A 19,185-nucleotide genomic window follows, 5' to 3' on the forward strand; every position below is an offset into this window, starting at 1 on the left:
AAACACAGCGGGGAAGAGGAACGGTGATAAAGGGCAAAACACAAAAACCAACAAAAAAAAAAACGGTCAAAAAATACATATACCAATCACCTGGATCACCTGTTGGGAAAGAAAAAAGAAAACAAGCAAAAAAAGAGAGCAATATAATAAACAACATCATCGCGATGACCTATGTGAATAAAACAGTAAATACTAAATATTGAATATCAGCAGCACGTAGGATCGACAGCGCATAGTGTGCTTTGAGGTAGGAGCCAAAAAGGGTGTAGTTTGTGTGTGTGAGCACCCGTGTTTACACCTGTGAGCATGAACGCGCTTGTATTTAAAAGGTTCCTTCATGTAATGATCTGCTAGAGGGTGTGGGGGGGCAACTGCCCCGTCCTCCAGGGCATGAAGCAGGTATGGAGGAGATCCAAGCTCCAGACATCCAGAGACCCTCAGAGCACAAGAGACCAAGGAAGACCAACGGAGGGGCAGCCGCGCCACTATCCCAGAAAGAGCTGAGGAGAGTCCCAGATGAGGGTCGCTCAGCAGCCGCGGAGCAGAAGCCAGGGGGGGGTTGCAGTGACGTGCCCGTGAGCTCCGCCGGCAGCCAGCCGTGCCTGAGTGACAGAGCCCCAGGCCGAGAGGCCGCGGGCACCCCACCCCCTAAAGGGGCCCGAGCGAGCCCCAGGCTCCAGGCCCCAACAAGCAGCCACCAGGAGTGAGCCGGTGCGTACCTGGACGCCCATCCCCGGACACCAAGAACCACCAACGCACTGATGTCTGAGGGCATCTGCCACTGGCAGGGGGAGTGGTGGGGGGAGATAGGCCTCCATACCTTGGAGGGCCTGAGATGTCCCTAGAGAGGTGGCGTCTGATACCCGACCTGACATATAGACACAAACAAACAGGCACACACAGATACAAACATCCATACAAACATCCATTCCCACCCTCATGCTCTCATATGCAAATTCTCAGCACTCACCCAACGTGGAGACAGACATAAAGAGACACTGTACACACAATCACACTCCCCAAGCGTACTCTATACCCCAGGTCTAGGTACCCTTGCCCCTCGACCCAGGTAGTGTTACCCTCTTCCCTGGGGTGGAGAGAAGCAGACCACCCCGACTCCGCAGCAGCAGGGAGGCCCCACATTCCAGACCCCAATCGGACAGCCAACTCCGCCTCCCAGCCCCCCCGCCCCAACAGGCAATAGAGAACGGGGGTGTGTGAACATGAACTCAGATATTATTAAGACCCAGAAGAAATGATTTTAATTTTTTTAATACCTAATTTCATAAAACAACAGCATTTAATGATTATATTTCAACATAAAAACTCTACCAGAATACATTCAGACCATCTCCAGTCTGGATTAAAAAGCTCAGTTTAGATTACACTGAATTGAATTCACTTCAGTTTTATTCATATAGTGCCAAATTACAATAGCAGTTGCCTCAAGGTTCTTTATGTTGTAAAGTAGAGACCCTACAATAATACAGAGAACACCCCAACAATCAAACTAGCCCCTATGAGCAAACACTTGGCAACAGTTTTAAGGAAAAAAACTCCCTTTTAACAGGAAGAAACCAGGTTCAGGGCGTTCAGGGAGACAAGACAAACAACACACTCTGGAAGAGAGCCAGAAATTAATATTAACTAATAATTAAATACAGAGAGGTGTATAAACACATAGTGAGCAAAGAAAAAAAAAACACTTAGTGCATCATGGGAAGGCCAAGCGGCCCAGGCCTAATACAGCCCAACTAAGGGAGGATTCATATGCTTAATCAAAAAGCAAAGTTTTAAGCCTAATCTTAAAAGTAGAGAGCGTCTCTGTATCCCATATCCAAAGTGAAAGCTGGTTCTACAAAGAGCAGCCTAGAAGCTGAAGGCTCTGCCTCCCATTCTACTAAGAGTGCTCTCTTGGGGTGATGCAGTGCTATGAGGTCTTTAAGATAAGATGGGGCCTGATCATCCTCACATAAACAGTTATATCAAGTCTTTCAGATGCAAACTGTGATAGGTTGGCATCAGTTTGACCAGAAATTATTCTCCAGTGATCAGTGTTTAGTTGGGGTTTTTTTCTACAGCTTGATACAGACTTGCGTTGTTTAAATAGTGATGACTACACTAAATGTTTCAGTGCAGGGGTGCAACAGCTGCCTTACTCTTCATTGAGTCACAATGTTATAAAGATGTAGCCTGTAGATATTATTTTGAGCTGATAATAAATCTGCTTTTTATTCTCACAGGCTTACACTTAATAACTGTGGGTGTGTGTGTGTGTGTGTGTGTGCGTGTGTGTGTGTGTGTGTGTGTGTGTGTGTGTGTGTGTGTGTGTGTGTGTGTGTGTGTGTGTGTGTGTCAACTTGTACTTTATTTCTTTGTACAAATTTGTTTTGTTGTTTTTATTGCCTTAAGGCATTGTAGACCTTATTTTTGTGTTCTTTATTTTTTTCTTTTTGGGGGGGGGGATTGGGGGGTGAGGGTTGCCGTAGGATCTATATAAATAAAATTGCCACTAGGTCAAGTTAATACTCACTGTTCTTATATTGATTACAGCTTGATCATTAGAAAAGTGCAAATATAACAAATAACAAGCTGATAAGTAAATAGGATAATAATGTCTGTAGATTAATGTGCTCTGAAATGTCTTTTGATATGTATGAAAAAATGAAATGAAATAGGTTTTCTTCAATAAAAACTTTCTCCCTGACTCCAACAGCCTAACTGCTCTTTAACAGGTTAACAGAGTATGCTAACCTGGTAACTGATTCAAAATTTAAGTTAGCTGTCTTTGTGTAACAGACAGCCAAAAGTTTCCCTCATCTCAGGGTTGACAAATTCACACTTTTGCATAAACCTGGTGTCTTCTGGAATAAAGGCAGCGTAGAAGTGCATCAACCCTGTAAATTCTGAAACACAAAAATCACAGCCGAACATTAAACAGGCTCAGAGGGTTCCAAAGCAACATTACATTAGCATTATTAGTTAGTAACATAACTGAGAGGAGGCCCAAGATAGACCAAGGAGATCTGGGAATGCCTCAATGTCCCCCAGGATGAGGTGGAGGAGGTGGCTGTGGAGAGGGAAGTCTGGGCTTCTGTCCTTAGGCTCAGGCCCGGATAAGTGGATGGATAGATGGGCAAACTCAACTTATAAAGCACATTTAAATAACATCTCACATTTAACAAAGTGCTTTACAAAAAAAACAAGGGAACAGGAATAAATAGATACATGTTGGTTGGTGCTAACCATAATATAATAATGGCTATAAAAAAAGGCAGAGGAAACCATATGCAATCATATAGAACCTGAACACTTCTTGTTACCATGCAGTCTGTTTTTTAGGGAAACAATAGTCATCTCAAAAGCAGCTGATGGGAATGATGGGCGGAGGACTGTGGGAGTAACCTTTTGCTTCTTTAACTTCTCTGGATTTTAGTTTATGTCACATCCTTCTTAAATTTCGATTTTAAGTAAAGCTGTTATAGCATCCCTTGCATTGCATATTGCAGTCATTTGTATCATCCCCCCCCAACTTTCACAATTTTGGCCATGGTGCCCATTTGTTCTGGCTGCAGTGCCATTTCTGGTGGCAGCTCTGCTGCCAGCCAGCTCTCAGTTAGTAGGTCTGATAATGCCTGCCGCAGATAACAACTGAGGGATTCCCTAAGCCTGTGTCTCTCATGCCTTCCCAGTCCATTAGCCCGCTATACTGCCTATGTGGCTGACAAATGACTGAATTAGATCTGAGTGTCATCCGATGGGGGGAAAAATAGCTTCCCCCTCTCTCCTTCTAGCTCCTCAACACATACTCTCTTCCTCTGTGTCTTGAGTTGCACTTTTTCTCTCTGATGTTTCGCTTTCTGTGAAGTCTTTTTCTTACATCTCTTCCTCTCTTGCTATTTCTCATCCAAGCACTTTCCTCATTTCTTATTTCCTGCATGACACCACACCATTCATTTCACTTATCCAAAGTGGATTGCATTCATGTTTTACTCAAGTGAAAGCTGACATTTTTTTCTTCCATGTTGGAAAACTTGTTTGATGTTGAGCCGCAGCATGTATGCAAAAGCGGGACTACTTTCATCAAGCCTTACGTTACCAAACGGTTATTGGTATGTGGTTATTCTGAACATAAATATTTAAGCTTATGTAGGTAACATCAGTGGTAACAGCAGATGGAGACCTAAGGCGCTGCCACAGCTAGCAGAAGATTAAATTTGAGGCAATGTGTAGTTTAATGTATAAGTTATGTACAGATGCTTAATTTCACAAGTTGTAAAATTTTAGGACAAACTGTAGATTAACTTCAACATACACATAGACATACCAAACATGATTGAACTCCTAAAGCTATGACGGGGTATGTTAATGACACATACACTTGGGATATCAATAATTACAGTACTATTCAAGACCAAAATTCTCGAAACCGAATGGTACTTGGTTTCTTTGACAGAGTAGGTACTGTAGGAATCGCATGTACAGAGGCAGCAATTCTTCCAAAACCAAAGGGGGCAGCATATTGCTAAAAGTGTTCTGATCTGTCTTTTCATGTTGAAAAAGAAGAAGCAAGCTCTGACTCATTGATAAGAAAAGTAGAGTCGGTGATGGAAGCGTGTTCAAGAAGGAGCGACCCAGGAATGATAATGCTCTCAATTTTGTGAAGCACAAAGGCCACCATCCAGATCTGTTCAAAGAATGTGAGTTGAGAAAGTTCACAGGGACATTAACGTCGGTAAGCTACTTGGCAAAAATCCTAACATTTCATTCTTTTTCGACAACATATAATGTTAACATGATCTGCTACCCTGTCAGTATTTTAAATGACATTTTAATAAAAGCGTTTACGTTTAACTACTTCGGATCATTAGATCATGAACATTTTTAGCAGAAGTATCGAGGATTGGTGCCGGCCAATAAATTTCTGGCATTGTCCCACTCCCAACACACACACACAAACATAACTGAACACATTTCCAGTAAATGTTTCACTGCTAGGGAGGAAATTTAATGATGTTTCAATCCCAGTGTTTGAATTATTCCTAATGACAATAACTAACAGTGACTGGATCAGCAGACCTGATCGGGTTTGTTCCAAGTTGATCTGCCAAGTCATCACTGACAAAATCCCATTTATAATTGGCTCAATAACTGCAAAGTGTTCACACTTATCTCTAATAGACAAAGGTATTCACAAAGCCACATTTTGTGTCTACACTCGTAGCACTTCTCCTTTGTATATCCCAAACTTTTAATTATGTTTGATGAGCTGCCATAAAAATTCAATTTCCCCTCAGTGGCTGCAGGCCCTTTATTAGTGCTCTGCATTTCATGTGGTCTACAAACAGCCACCTTGCACACAGGAGCACCGAATCTCTAAACAATTCTCCATCTTTGTCCCTGACTCACCTCTCTACCATTTCTCCCCAAGTCCTTTTTCATCACTCTTGCCTTACAGCACCCTCATTAGGTTGTTACACTTTCTCACAGTATTTTTAAGGAATTATATGCTCAGTAAACATACTACCTTAAGCACAATTACTTCTCACAATGGCGGCAACCTCTAAGTTGATGTCATTGTACCTTTGAAAATGGATGCATATTTGTACCCTTGGGATTAATGCCATGGCCTTGACAAACGGTAACAATTTTGTACCTTAGTATAAAGGCATATTAAGTGATGGTAAACCTAAGTACAGGGTTACCAATTAATAACTTTATGCAAATGAAGAAAGAAGAGAAATAATCACGAGAGTGACGAATCCGTGAGAATTTACACTTGCAAACAAAACAATAGATCTTAGGCTAGCAGGTAAGGCTCAGTTTGTAGATCACTGACAGTTTTGACTGGAACCGGAAATGTTTGCCTCTATCAACCTTGTCCTTGCTGATTTGTACTGGCTCCCTATCAAATACCATATTGAATGTAAAATATTGCTGCTTACCTTTAAAATCATAAACTCACAAAATCATACAGCGCCTAGCTATCTCGTTGAACTCCTTAGACCATACACCCCTGGGAGAGCCCTTAGATTATCAGCCCAGTTACCCTTGGTCCAGGCTAGATCTCGGCTTAAGACTAGAGGTGACCGTGCATTTGCCCTGGTTGCACCTGAATTGTGGAACATCCTTCCCATTGCTATTCACGCATCCAACTCCATTCAAACATTTAAATCACAGCTAAAAACTCACTTATTTAACCTTGCTTTTCCAATTAGTTAATGCATGTATCCTATACTATCTTCATTTTACTTACTTATCATTGTATATATCCCTTCACTTGATCCATATTTCTCTATTGATTATGATTTGATATTTAATTCTTATTTAACTTTTATTCTTGCCTAATTAGTACCATTGACCTGCTAGCATATTCAGTACATTATTAATGGTCCTTTATTATTCATGTTTTAATCTGCTGTACTATTGTGAAGCACTTTGGTGTACCCTTGGTCTTTAAGTGTGCTATATAAATAAAGTTGTTGTTGTTGTTTTTCACTCAACTTTAACAATAAAGAATAAATTAAGCAACTTCAGCCATCATAACTGTATAACTCAAAGAATTTTAACATGACAACAGACCATGACTTTTTACTTTAGCTTGTCACATATAGCCCAAATACACAGGGAGATCCAAGGCAGCAGAAAGATTCAAATCCAGAACCTTCTTGCTGCGAAGCAACAATGGTAACCTCCGCACAAATGGGCTACTGATTAAAAAAGAAATATGAGAAAGAACTTGTCAGAACCCTATGCTTGTCATCTAATGTAAACAACTACAAAAATGATAAACCTTAAAGTGAAATTTACATTTGTCATAATTTGTGTTTTAAATTTAGTCAAGTTACTTTATTTTGTGCCAAAAATAATCTAAATTCAGTATGAAGGGTGCAAATACTTTGAACTGCTTTGAAACATACGCTTCATCTTACCGTAAACATTAACTTGAGTTCCAGCAATTAGCCTTAAAGCGTAGATTCATTTAGACTGTAAGTAAAATGGACTTCGACTATGCCTACCCCTGATAGTCGGCACATCAAGTTCCTTTATCATCTGTATCTTTGCATGTCTTCATCCTCAACACCAATTTTTCTCTCTTTCTCTCTCTCGTCCTCTCTCTCTCTTTTCGCCCAGAAGCAAATATGGTTCATTACATTTTTAATGCTGTTTGTAATTGCTTGGCAAGCTCAACATGTCAAGAGCAAATCAGTTTTCCAGAGCGTTCGTTTATGTTTGGCGTGCAGGGATCTCAATCAGCCCTCTGCGAGTGTTGCACTAAACATGTTTTCTTCCCTCACTAAGCAGCTCATATCACTTGAGTTAAGGAGCTTCTAATGTAATGTAGACTGCTGTTGAGATATTCTCAGATAAGAACAGATCACATTTGTTAATTTAACCATTTTAGAGTTGTTCCATTGTATGTATTATGTAAAACTCAGCTGCACAAAGATCTTTTGGATTTATTTATATTTTATGGTGTATTCTATATTCAGTTTTTATCGGCTCTGTATTGATTTCTTCCTGCTATGTCAATAGGTCAGCCCCACAGCTAGTCTGGGTCAGTGTCGCATATTTTTTTAGCATTACTTTGCTTTACCGACACAGCACATGAAGGAAACATGTGTCTTTAGAACCCTAGTTAGACTTTTTTCTGTAAAATGAACCTGAATGCTGTTTTGAAAATTTGAAAAAATTGAAGCATTTATGGCGTCTAGATTTCATTTTCTTTGCACCATACGGTTTGTTTAAAAATGTTATTTAAATCTGGAATGGAGTCCATTTATTCATTTATTTATTTTATTCATATGTTCTTCACACAATCCTGAAAAAGACTGTCAAGGCTGTAACCCTACGACAGCTGGGCCAGAGTCCAGCCACCCCGCAAAGTGATACATTGCATTTGGATTAGCAGTTAAGATAATGAGTAGATGAATGGATTCATCACAGAAGGAAAACACTTTAAAAAAAAACATTTTTTAAAAAGCAGATTTTAGTGAAGCAGTGTCTCCTTTGGATTTAACATATCCTCAGCAAAGAAAAACTTAACATTTCCTCTGCAAAAACTGTTAGTTATGTTGATCGCTCGTTTTTTGTAACTATTCCATTGTGAATTATGATACGTCTTTAACATGTACGCTGCACACTGATGAATACATCTAGGGCATTCAGTATCTTGCCCAAGGATACTTCAGTCGGAGGAACTACCAGTCTTCAGATTAGTAGATGTCCCTCTCTACCTCCCTTTCTTCTTCCCTTTCATAAAGATCCAGATGTACTCTGTGCTAAAGGAGGTAATAAAGGAATTAATAAAGCACCGTTTCTAGAGAATCTGACCAGCTCCTTTTATGGCTCCCATGCAGATAGTTGAAATCAGTTAGGAACCTTCCTAAGCAAAACTGGTTATTCAGCCACTCCTCTTATAATATGTATGTTTTGTGCACATATAAATGAATTCATGCTGCTGCTTTATCATCTGTTCCTTCATCTATAAGCACCAGTGTTGGGCAAGTTACTTTGAAAACGTAAGTAACTGAGTTAGTAACTGAGTTATAAGATTCTAAAAGTAATTAATTACTTGAAAAGTAACTACTGCATTACTTTAAAAAAAAAAAAAGTTTAATTGGCCATTTTTAACCACTTTTGATGTTTCCTCTACATTTCACCTTTAAAAACTATTTCCTTTGCCTTGTTTGGTATCATTCTTTTCAGCACAACCTCAGGTGTCTGAATTTACAGTTATCTTTTCATTTTGACATACTGTCTTAACACAATTGATCTAAAATCAGATTTAAAAAAAAACAAAATCAGAGTAGAAAAAGTTATATTTTTTACTGTAACAACCACAAACATGTTTATTGAATCATATTTCTTAACTTTAAATGCAAATATAAATTGTAAATTTTAAAATCATAAAAATCATACAAGTTTTGCAAACAACAAAGTTATTTGCAGCCATTTACCTTTTTACCCTTTTTTTAAAACCATTTCAAACTATTTACATAACAATCAGCTGTTCTGCATTCAATAAGATGCCACACAAATATTTGTGCCTCTCCAAATATTTCTGTCCACTATAAAGGAGAACATCACAGCCTGATACCTGCAGGTCTGATAGCAGGTGTATCACTCATCCCGTTTTGATTCAGCAGTCGCCTCATTGTTCTGACACACAACACAAAACTATCCACAACACTACACACTAACTACACAAGACAACACATTAACTACACACTCCAAACATGCTAAACGTCACAAATCTCTCACATCTCGAAACTCGCTCTCTCTCTCTCTTTTTCTGCTGTCTTTCTTTCTCTCTCTCTCTCTCTCGCCGTCACTCCTAAAACTTCCCCCTCTTCCTAAACAACCAAATTCCACCAACATGAAAGTTTTTTGTTTTGTTTTGTTAATTTTTTGGTCATAAGCAGAGAGTACTTGCTGCGCTGTCCTTAGTAAACGTGACGACACTATTGAGGAAAAAACGCTGCGTATATATTGTTTATCATGACTCTGGTTTTACGTGGCCTGATGAACACCCATAAATGCCCAGGCCATAACATGACCTCCTAATGTCAAATAATGGCATAAAGGGTAAAAGATGCTCACATATAAAGACATCAAAAATGTTTCTCCTATCTGCTCTCCCGCCCAAGCTGAAGCACCTGAGCAAAACACAAAGCTGCTCAATAAGCCCACAAGATTTCAAACAAGAGCAGGGCTCTCAGTGCTTTGTAGTGGGCAGAATCTAGCTTTTTTTCTCACTGCAACAAGCGCTTTGAAAATACTCCCCCCCCCAAAAAAAAAAAAAGAAAATTAGATTTAGCCAGAGGCGGAGGAAAACCGATGGGTAGAGAGAAAAAAGCAGAAAGAAAGACAAGGGGGGGAATGTAAACACAGCACACTGAGGCGAACAGAAAATCAAAAACCAGTAGAAGGCGGTCAAATGAAAAAGAAATCAGATCTCTAGATAAAGTAAATATCTTCTCAAGTGTGTGTCCTTTTCCTCATCTCCAGCACTTTACAGGTGCTTTATAGCATTTGTTATACTTGTGAGGACCCTCGCTGATAAAATGTTATAAAAAAAAAAAATCCTTTCTCAAACTCTTTAATTGTATTTGGTCCTTATGAGGACAGAAATACAAGAATACACACACCTTGCCTGTACAATAATTATGTAGAAGTCTGGCAATTAAATCATGAAATGAACACACGGGGATGAGAGGAATCCTAAGGAAGAAAAAGAAAAAGGATGGATGTAAAGGGCATAATTTAGAACAGTATCTACAAAACTGCCAAGCTAACAACACACTTAAAACATTATTTCAGTAAAAAGGACTAGATGTTATAGTCCCTGATAATGGGACTATAACATCTAGTAAATCTGTAAATCTATTCCATCTTGACAGCACTTGGGAAAAAAAAAACGATATTCCCCTCACAGCTGTTTAGTAGAACAAACCTTGGTGCAGCAGCCAATTAGCTTATCTTAGAAAAGAGTATGCACAATAACTGTGCCTACTTTTGTAGGACATGTTGAGCCTAATTGAATCTTGCCACTGAATGACGCTGTATATGCTAATATAGCTAATGTTGCCACTGAATGACGCTGTATATGCTAATATAACTAATGTTGCCACTGAATGACGCTGTATATGCTAATATAACTAATGTTGCCACTGAATGACGCTGTATATGCTAATTTTTTGGCCCAATTAGGTATCTGGAGCCACTCATCTCCCTTCATCCTGCTGTTAATCTTTGAAAATTCCCAGCTACTACAAAAGATGGTATCAACTGTAATCAGTTAGGCACCAGTGGAAATCAATGACCAAAGTCTTTGCCTCTGTGTTAGCGCTTTAAAACACCTGCTACATCCTAGATTTTGAAAATAGGGTGTAATTTCATTTACTTACAAATATGTACAGATGGAGCTGTAAGTACACAACTTCTATATTTGATATTTTAGTAGAAACAAAATAGAAAATTTTACATCTCACAATAAATACTCTGTACTGTTAAGTGCCATAGCATGCGTTAACTTTGCCGTTTAACATTTTCATTGTGTAATATATGTACATGACGGTTGCTACACTATTCAGTTTGGCTTCATATTACAAATACAAATATAATAAGGAATGTTCTTGCTTTCCTATTTATAAGAAAAAAATTAATGAAACATTAAATTTTCCAGGGCATAGGTCAGAGCAAATTAGATATTTTTTATGCTGTCCTCACTAAAGTTTGTTGCAGGCAACGTAATTTCAGCTATACAGCTAGCTTAACAATCTTTATTCCCAGCACTTCATTCTCCAAGAAACAGGCCGCTTGTTGTGTTTGGCAGGATTTAATGATGAAAATAAATTCTCTCTCTCTCTTTTTTTTGTAAAACTGTACAAAGAAAAGGAATACAAAATACACAATGAAGACATGTTCCATTACACTGGGAGAATAACATTGTTCTAGCGAAAAACACACGACCACAGATAAAGCATCTGCTGACAAAATACAAGCATCTACCTGCCTCCATATGATTTAACTCAAAACAGCGTCAAAACTTACTAATAACAACAACAACAACAACAATCTTTATTTATAGAGCACATTTAAAAGCCTTGGGCATACCAAAGTGCTTTACATAAAACAATAAAAGGTTCAAACATTGATAACGGATAAAAAAAATAAAAAATAACGAGTTATGTTCATAGATAAAAGCTACCAATAAGAATGACTACAGCACATGGGTAATAGCAAGATAAAAGCTGTACCACCATAATAAAAGACACCAATAGAAAGATAGGAGGGAATTAATACAAGAGGTCAATAGGTCACAGCAACCAAACAAACAAACAAACAAACCAGCAATTAAAAGGTGGAGAAGGCAAGTTTAAAAAGATATGTTTTAAGCTGTGATTTAAAAGAATGAATACACATTAAATGTATAGGAACTTACGGATGAAGCCGATATTGTGGACTTTAACACCAGGATTGCAGAGATTGCCATCAGATTACAAATGCTGTCACTGCAGCAGCTAAAGAGCACACAACTTCCTGTATATCACTTCCTCTACAAAAAAGACATTCTGCTTAGTTACCACTAGGTGGTAGTAACACTTCTTAAACAACTATAATATGTCCGTTCCATGACACTCCCCGCCTGGCATATTAAAGATATGCCACTTTATGCCACAGTCTCAATCCTCTAGCTTGCTGATGAGTCATTGTCCTGTGGTGAAAACAACAAGATTACTTGAGAAACTGGTCTAGAGAAGACCTTCGCTGTCTGGTTCCGTATCACCTTAACTTCAACTTTCCTAACAAGTCCATCTCTGCTGGGAACAACCTTGACAATAATTCCCATAGGCCACTGATTCCTCTTGGCTTGATCGTCCTTGAGCAGAACAATATCTCCTTCTTTGAGATTAGGTTTCTGAGATTGCCATTTGTGCCGACTCTGTAATGTGCTCAAATATTCACGGCGCCACCTAGCCCAGAAGGTATCTGCCAAGGCCTGAACTCTTTTCCACTGATTTTTGAGCAGATCCCCTCTTGAAAACTCACTTACAGTAGGAGAGGGAACACCCCCCTTCTGGGTCAGCAATATGGAAGGTGTTAGAATGAAAGGTGCCTCAGGATCAGTAGAAACTGGTATTAACGGCCTTGCATTGACAATGGCACTCACTTCAGCCATAAAAGTGGTTAAGACCTCATGAGTGAGTTTTACATGTCCAACCTGAAGAAGCATAGAATCTAAAATCCGTCTTGCCACTCCAATCATGCGCTCCCAAGCGCCGCCCATATGAGAGGAGTGAGGTGGGTTGAAAACCCAAGTGCATTTTTGTTGAAGAAGGTAATCCTCTACGCTCTTATTGCCAGGATCCATCTTCAGCTCTTTGAACGCTCCAGTGAAATTGGTCCCACAGTCCGAGCGAAGCTGTTTGGCATGACCCCTGATGGAGAAAAACCTTCGGAGCGCATTTATAAAGCTTGAGGACGTCATTGTTTCAATAACCTCAATATGTATGGCTCGAGTGGCCATACATGTGAAAAGGACAGCCCACCTTTTGTCTTGAGCTTGACCACCTCTGGTACGGCGTATCACCACTTCCCATGGTCCAAAAACATCAAGGCCAACATAGGAAAATGGAGGGTCAGCCTGAAGGCGCTCTGTGGGTAGGTCTGACATTTGTTGCTGCTCGGTTCTTCCTCTTAGTTTCCTGCATGTAACACACTTGTGAATAATACTGCTGATGAGACATTTCCCTCCAACAATCCACAGACCACTGTTGCGAATTGCACCTTCAGTGAAATGCCTGCCCTGGTGCTTTACAGCCTGATGATGATGACAAACAAGCAAGCTTGCTACATGGCTGCGGCTTGGTATTATTAGCGGATGGACTTCACCACTTTCAAGTTGTCCTCGACCAATGCGTCCACCTATTCTTAACATACCTTCGCTGTCGAGAATGGGTCGGAGTTTGTACAGAGTGCTGGTTTTCGGAAGGTCATGTTTCATTTTGATGCATTTCAGTTCTTCTGAATACATTTCTTCTTGCACACATTTTATGATGATCAGTTCTGCTCTGACAATGTCAATGACTGACAGGCCACTTTTGCACATGTGCCATCCAACACACCTTTGATTCTTTGAGGAGTGAGAGAAACACTGAGCAATATGACACAGACGTGCCACAGTCTTACTGAGTGTGGTCCAGGTAGAAAAACGCTGGAAGCGTTTTGAGCCAAGTTTGTCTCTACTAACTTGTGTGGCGAGCGAGATTACCTCAGGACGTACCTCAGCATCAGCATCTGGGTTCACAAGGTCAAATGTTGATCCTTTATCGCCACTGGCAGCTACCTTTGTTTGTTTCATTAGGAATGCTGGTCCTGTTAGCCACGTGGTGTCGGCAAGCTCGGCGGCTGGAACAGAACGTGACCCATGATCAGCCGGATTTAGTTCTGAAGGAATGTAGTTCCACTGATCAGGTCGTGTTGACTGCCGGATGCGCTGCACTCTATTGTTCACATACACATAGAACCTCCTAGTCTCATTGTGTATGTATCCCAATACAACTCTGCTGTCAGTGTAGAATTTCACTGTCTTGAGATCTAGATCAAGCTCCCTCATTACTAGATCGGCTATCTCAACGGCCATGACAGCAGCACACAACTCCAGTCTTGGGATTGTGAGGCCTGGGTTGGGAGCGAGCTTGGATTTCCCGAAAACAAAGCCCACCTCTTGGAGACCCTGTTCATTCGTTGTCTTAAGATAAGCAACTGCAGATATTGCTTTGACAGAGGCATCACAGAAGACCAATAATTCAGCGTGCTGTGCTTTTGAAACAGAGAAAGAGGCATATGTTCGTGGAACATCCAGGTTTTTTAGTGCTGACAATGATTCATTCCATCTTCTCCAACTTTCTTTTTTAGCCTCAGGGAGTTCTACGTCCCAGTCTGCATTCTCGGTTGTTAGCTCTCTTAGAATCAGTCTCCCTGTCACTGCAACAGGAGCTATGAACCCCAAAGGATCAAACAGACTGTTTACTGTTGACAGGACACCACGGCGTGTAAATGGCTTTTCATTCTCAGGAATACTGAATCCAAAAGTGTCAGTCATTATGTTCCAGCTGACTCCAAGACTGTGTTGGACTGGTAAGTCATCCACAAAGAGGTTAAGGTCTTTTACATTGTCTGCTCTTTGATCTGCAGGAAATGCTTTCAATACTTCTGCTCGATTTGAAGCTATTTTGTGCAGAGTGATGTTAGATGCTGCCAACATCTGCTGTGTTCGACGCAGAACATCAATGGCCTCTGCTGTTGTAGCAAAAGACCGGAGGCCGTCATCTACATAAAAGTCTCTTTCTACGAAGTGCCTCGCATCACTGCCATATTCAACTTCTTGGTGCTCTGCTGCTTTCCTGAGGCCAAAGATTGCCACTGCAGGTGATGGACTGTTTCCGAAAACATGAACACGCATGCGATAATCCACCACATCCTTACTCAGATCGTTATCCTGATACCACAGGAACCTAAGGAAATCCCTGCAGTCCTCACGAACAACGAAACAGTAAAACATCTGCTGAATATCTGCAGTTATGGCTACAGGCTCTTTCCTGAATCTGAGGAGGACACCGATGAGAGTGTTGTTAAGATCTGGTCCAGACAGCAGCACCTCGTTTAGCGAGATTCCATCATACTGAGCACTGGAATCAAATACCACTCTAATCTTGCTTGGTTTTTTGGGATGGTAAACACCAAACGTGGGCAAATACCAGCATTCTGCCCCCTCCTGGAGTGGTGGTGCAAGTTCAGCATGTCCCTTGTCTAACATATTTTGCATGAAGTCTGTGAAATGCATTTTCATTTCGGGCTTCTTATCTAAAGTCTTCCGCAGTGACATCAGACGGTGATGAGCGTAACATCTGTTATTTGGCAGACGTTTACGTGGGTGCCGAAAAGGAAGAGGGGCAACCCAGCTTTTTGTCTCATCCTGGAAGAATTCCTCTTCCATGATCTGTAGGAAGACTGAATCCTCAATGGAGTGTGCTAGCTGGTTGTCATCTTCTGTGGCATTGAAGACTGTTTCCCCAAGATTAGTCACTGTCAATGCATTTTGAATGTCTCTATTGGGTGGGGTTCTCTTTTTCTCATCTTTGCCATTAGGATTTTCTTTCACCTTTATCTTATTCTCACACGTGGCAAAGTGACTTGGTCTGCCATTTTCCAGGATGCAGGTTTTCATAGCACTCACTGTAGTCGTGTTGTGTGCACCTCCTATGCACACCTCTCCAACTATGACCCACCCTAGGTCTAAGCGTTGTGCATATGGGGCGTTTAGTGGACCATTATACTGGTCTCGAACCTTATGCGCTCTTATAATGTCTCTTCCCAATAGAAGAAGAATGTCTGCTTCTGGGTCAAGTGGTGGAATCTTATCTGCCACTCTTTTAAGATTATGGTGGTGACATGCAGCTTCGGGTGTGGGTATCTCTGACCTGTTATTTGGGATATCATTGCACTCTATAAGTGCAGGCAAAGGCATGGTAACTTTCCCGTCCAACGATTCTATCATAAAACTGTGGGCTCTTCTCCCAGATGCTTCTATGACGCCTGCACAGGTTTTCAGTGTGTATGGCATGGTTGCTCCCTTGAGACCAAACATGTCAAAAAACTCAGATCTGGCCAGTGAAACATTACTTTGGTCATCTAAAATGACATACATCTTCTGCCATTGCTCTTGGTGGCCATTTGGATACACATTCACCAGACAGATCTTTGAGCAGGATTTCCCTTGAAACCCATCCCCACATACCTGGGTACATCTGGATGTGACACTCTGTGCCTCTGTGTCCGACCTCTCCCCGCCATTCTCTGTCGAGGAAGTAGGAACTGCATCTGAGCGCGAAGCTGGTCCGGGGTGCAGAGCGGAAATGTGTTTATCACTGTCACATTCCTCGCATTTTACGGTGGCCTCACAAGATTTGGCTTGATGAGTCGTAGAGGCGCAGCAGCGAAAACATATATTGTTTTCTTTTAAGAACCTTTTCCTCTCTTCCAAGAGCAGTTTTCGAAAACCTCTGCATTTTTGAAGAGAATGAGGCTTGTGGTGCATGGGGCATAGCTTCTCTGGATTTCCTATTTTGGGCTCTGAAGCCATGCATATGTTCGTCTTGTGCACGGAGACAGGTCTCGCTTGATTTGACTTCTCTTTTCTGTAAGAATTAGTGAAAAGATCTGGATAGTTAAAACTGGGATCATTTCTCTCTTCAGCCTCTCTGCAGATGAATTCTTTGAAGTAGGAGAAAGGAGGAAAGGCAGCATGATGATCTCTTTTGTATTTGCACCCGTGTGACAGCCACTTGTCTTGGAGATAAAAAGGGAGCTTTTCCACAATTGGCTGCACACCTCTTGATGTATCAAGATAGGCTAGACCTGGCAGGTAACCCTCTCGTTTAGCAACGTCGAGTTCAGTAAGCAAGTCAGCCAGTTCTTGTAGTTTTTGACTCTCTCTGTTGTGGATCTTGGGAAAACTCTCAAGTTTACAAAAGAGAGCTCTTTCTATCACCTCTGGAGCACCATATTTTTTATTTAGTCTTTCCCAGATCATTCTAAGTCCCACATTAGGCTGTCTGATATTCACAGACCGTATTCTGATTGCATGCCCACCAGATTCTTTACCCAGCCATTTGATAAGCAGATCCATTTCTTCACTTGCTGATAGACTCAGACTTTCGATTGTGTTGATGAACGTTTCTCTCCAGGCTTCATAGTGTTCGGGTAAGTCATCAAACTTTGTTAGGCCTGAGGAAACCAGCTGGGATTTAGCAAGGAACTTGGCAAGATCTGTAGATGAGTCATTATTGTGGGAGCTGTTTAGATGTGGTCGATTGTCGGGCAGTACCCTGTGCTGATAGCGCTCATCTTCTTGCTGTGGGAAGTTCATATGGAGTGGCTGAGCATTATTTGGAGGGAAGCTGGCTCCATTGTCGATGAGCTGGGGCTGTGCATTCTGATTGTAGCTTGGAAATGGAGTGGATGTTGGCGGTAAAGTCGAATCATTCTCTACTTTGGGTTCTTGTGGGAATTGATCTTTTGTGTGCTGTGTAACATAGTGATCAGTCCTTTTCAATGCACTCTCTGGCAAGGGCAGAAAGTCAAATTCTTTGTTGTTGGATTCATTCACGTCTCCTGCAGCTGCCTCCAACACCTCAGCTTCAGCTTGGGCAGCCTCAGCTTCTTTCTGTAGACTAATATAATCTATCTTGGCTTCTAGTCTGGCCTTGTCGACTCTCAGTTCGCCTTCCTTTTCCGTGAACGCTAGTCTGGTTTTCGCCGCTTCTGCTTTGGCTCGCGCCCTGGCTGCTTCATAGCTTACTCTGGAGCTTGTTGATGAGCGTGAAGAGCGTGACCTCTTTGAGCTGTGGCGTGAATAAATAGACCCCGATTCAACTTCATCTCGTGAGCCTTCAGCTCTATCTTCCTTTAAAGCTTGTGCTGAGGCGCTTGTGGCTTCCATTGCAGTGTGATGCAGACTGACAATCCTTCACTCTTCTTAACTTCCACGTTGAGTGGTCATCCTTTTACTATGCTGTCCTCACTAAAGTTTGTTGCAGGCAACGTAATTTCAGCTATACAGCTAGCTTAACAATCTTTATTCCCAGCACTTCATCCTCCAAGAAACAGGCCGCTTGTTGTGTTTGGCAGGATTTAATGATGAAAATAAATTCTCTCTCTCTCTTTTTTTTGTAAAACTGTACAAAGAAAAGGAATACAAAATACACAATGAAGACATGTTCCATTACACTGGGAGAATAACATTGTTCTAGCGAAAAACACACGACCACAGATAAAGCATCTGCTGACAAAATACAAGCATCTACCTGCCTCCATATGATTTAACTCAAAACAGCGTCAAAACTTACTAATACACATTAAATTTATAGGAACTTACGGATGAAGCCGATATTGTGGACTTTAACACCAGGATTGCAGAGATTGCCATCAGATTACAAATGCTGTCACTGCAGCAGCTAATGAGCACACAACTTCCTGTATATCACTTCCTCTACAAAAAAGACATTCTGCTTAGTTACCACTAGGTGGTAGTAACACTTCTTAAACAACTATAATATGTCCGTTCCATGACATTTTTCTTTTACAAACATTGATCAACCATAACTTTCAAAAGGGCGGTGCAAAAACTATAAAAATTTTAAACTGACATGAATGAAAAAAGATGCAAATAAAATGGGTTTTTTTTATGGTTGAACCCAAAATAAACTGTTTATTACAATTTTTTATATGTATAGCTTAGTCATTTATTTCCTTTTTTTGTGTGCCTTTTTCCTTTTACTGTTCTTTAACTTCTTTTTTTCTTTTTTCCCTTTTGTGATGAAGATGAATGTGAGAATTGATTTTCCGAGCACAGACATTGCCATTTCTGTGTGCCTAAGTAAAAGGAGGAAACCATCTAAAACATTCAGTTGCTGCAACCACAACATTTCAACACATTCAAACTTTTCCTTTACAAGCTAACAGTCTATTTCTTGTTTGCACTGCACTCCCCACCACTGAGGTTACTGTTAACAATGTTTGTTTGCAATGTACTAGCATGCTAGTATGACTTACAGTATAACTTATTTCCTGTAAATAGCTGAACTGTTGCCCTCTCATTCTCATGCAGCTATCAGT

The 19,185-nt window shown here is 40.7% G+C and overlaps 1 protein-coding gene across 1 annotated transcript; it reads right to left on the reverse strand.

Moving 5' to 3' along the window:
* Positions 1–12,196: 12,196 nt before the first annotated feature.
* LOC113008693 (uncharacterized) lies at positions 12,197–18,634 on the reverse strand. Its single transcript, XM_026146311.1, has 4 exons — positions 18,446–18,634; positions 14,720–18,245; positions 13,790–14,257; positions 12,197–12,220 (listed from the first exon to the last, which is right to left on the reverse strand). Exons 2-4 carry the CDS (start codon positions 18,008–18,010, stop codon positions 12,197–12,199), a joined length of 3,783 nt encoding a protein of 1,260 aa, XP_026002096.1. The 5' UTR covers positions 18,011–18,245; positions 18,446–18,634.
* Positions 18,635–19,185: the final 551 nt, after the last annotated feature.

This window comes from Astatotilapia calliptera, chromosome 17 (genome assembly GCF_900246225.1).
Source record: "Astatotilapia calliptera chromosome 17, fAstCal1.2, whole genome shotgun sequence".
Lineage (NCBI taxonomy): Eukaryota > Metazoa > Chordata > Actinopteri > Cichliformes > Cichlidae > Astatotilapia > Astatotilapia calliptera.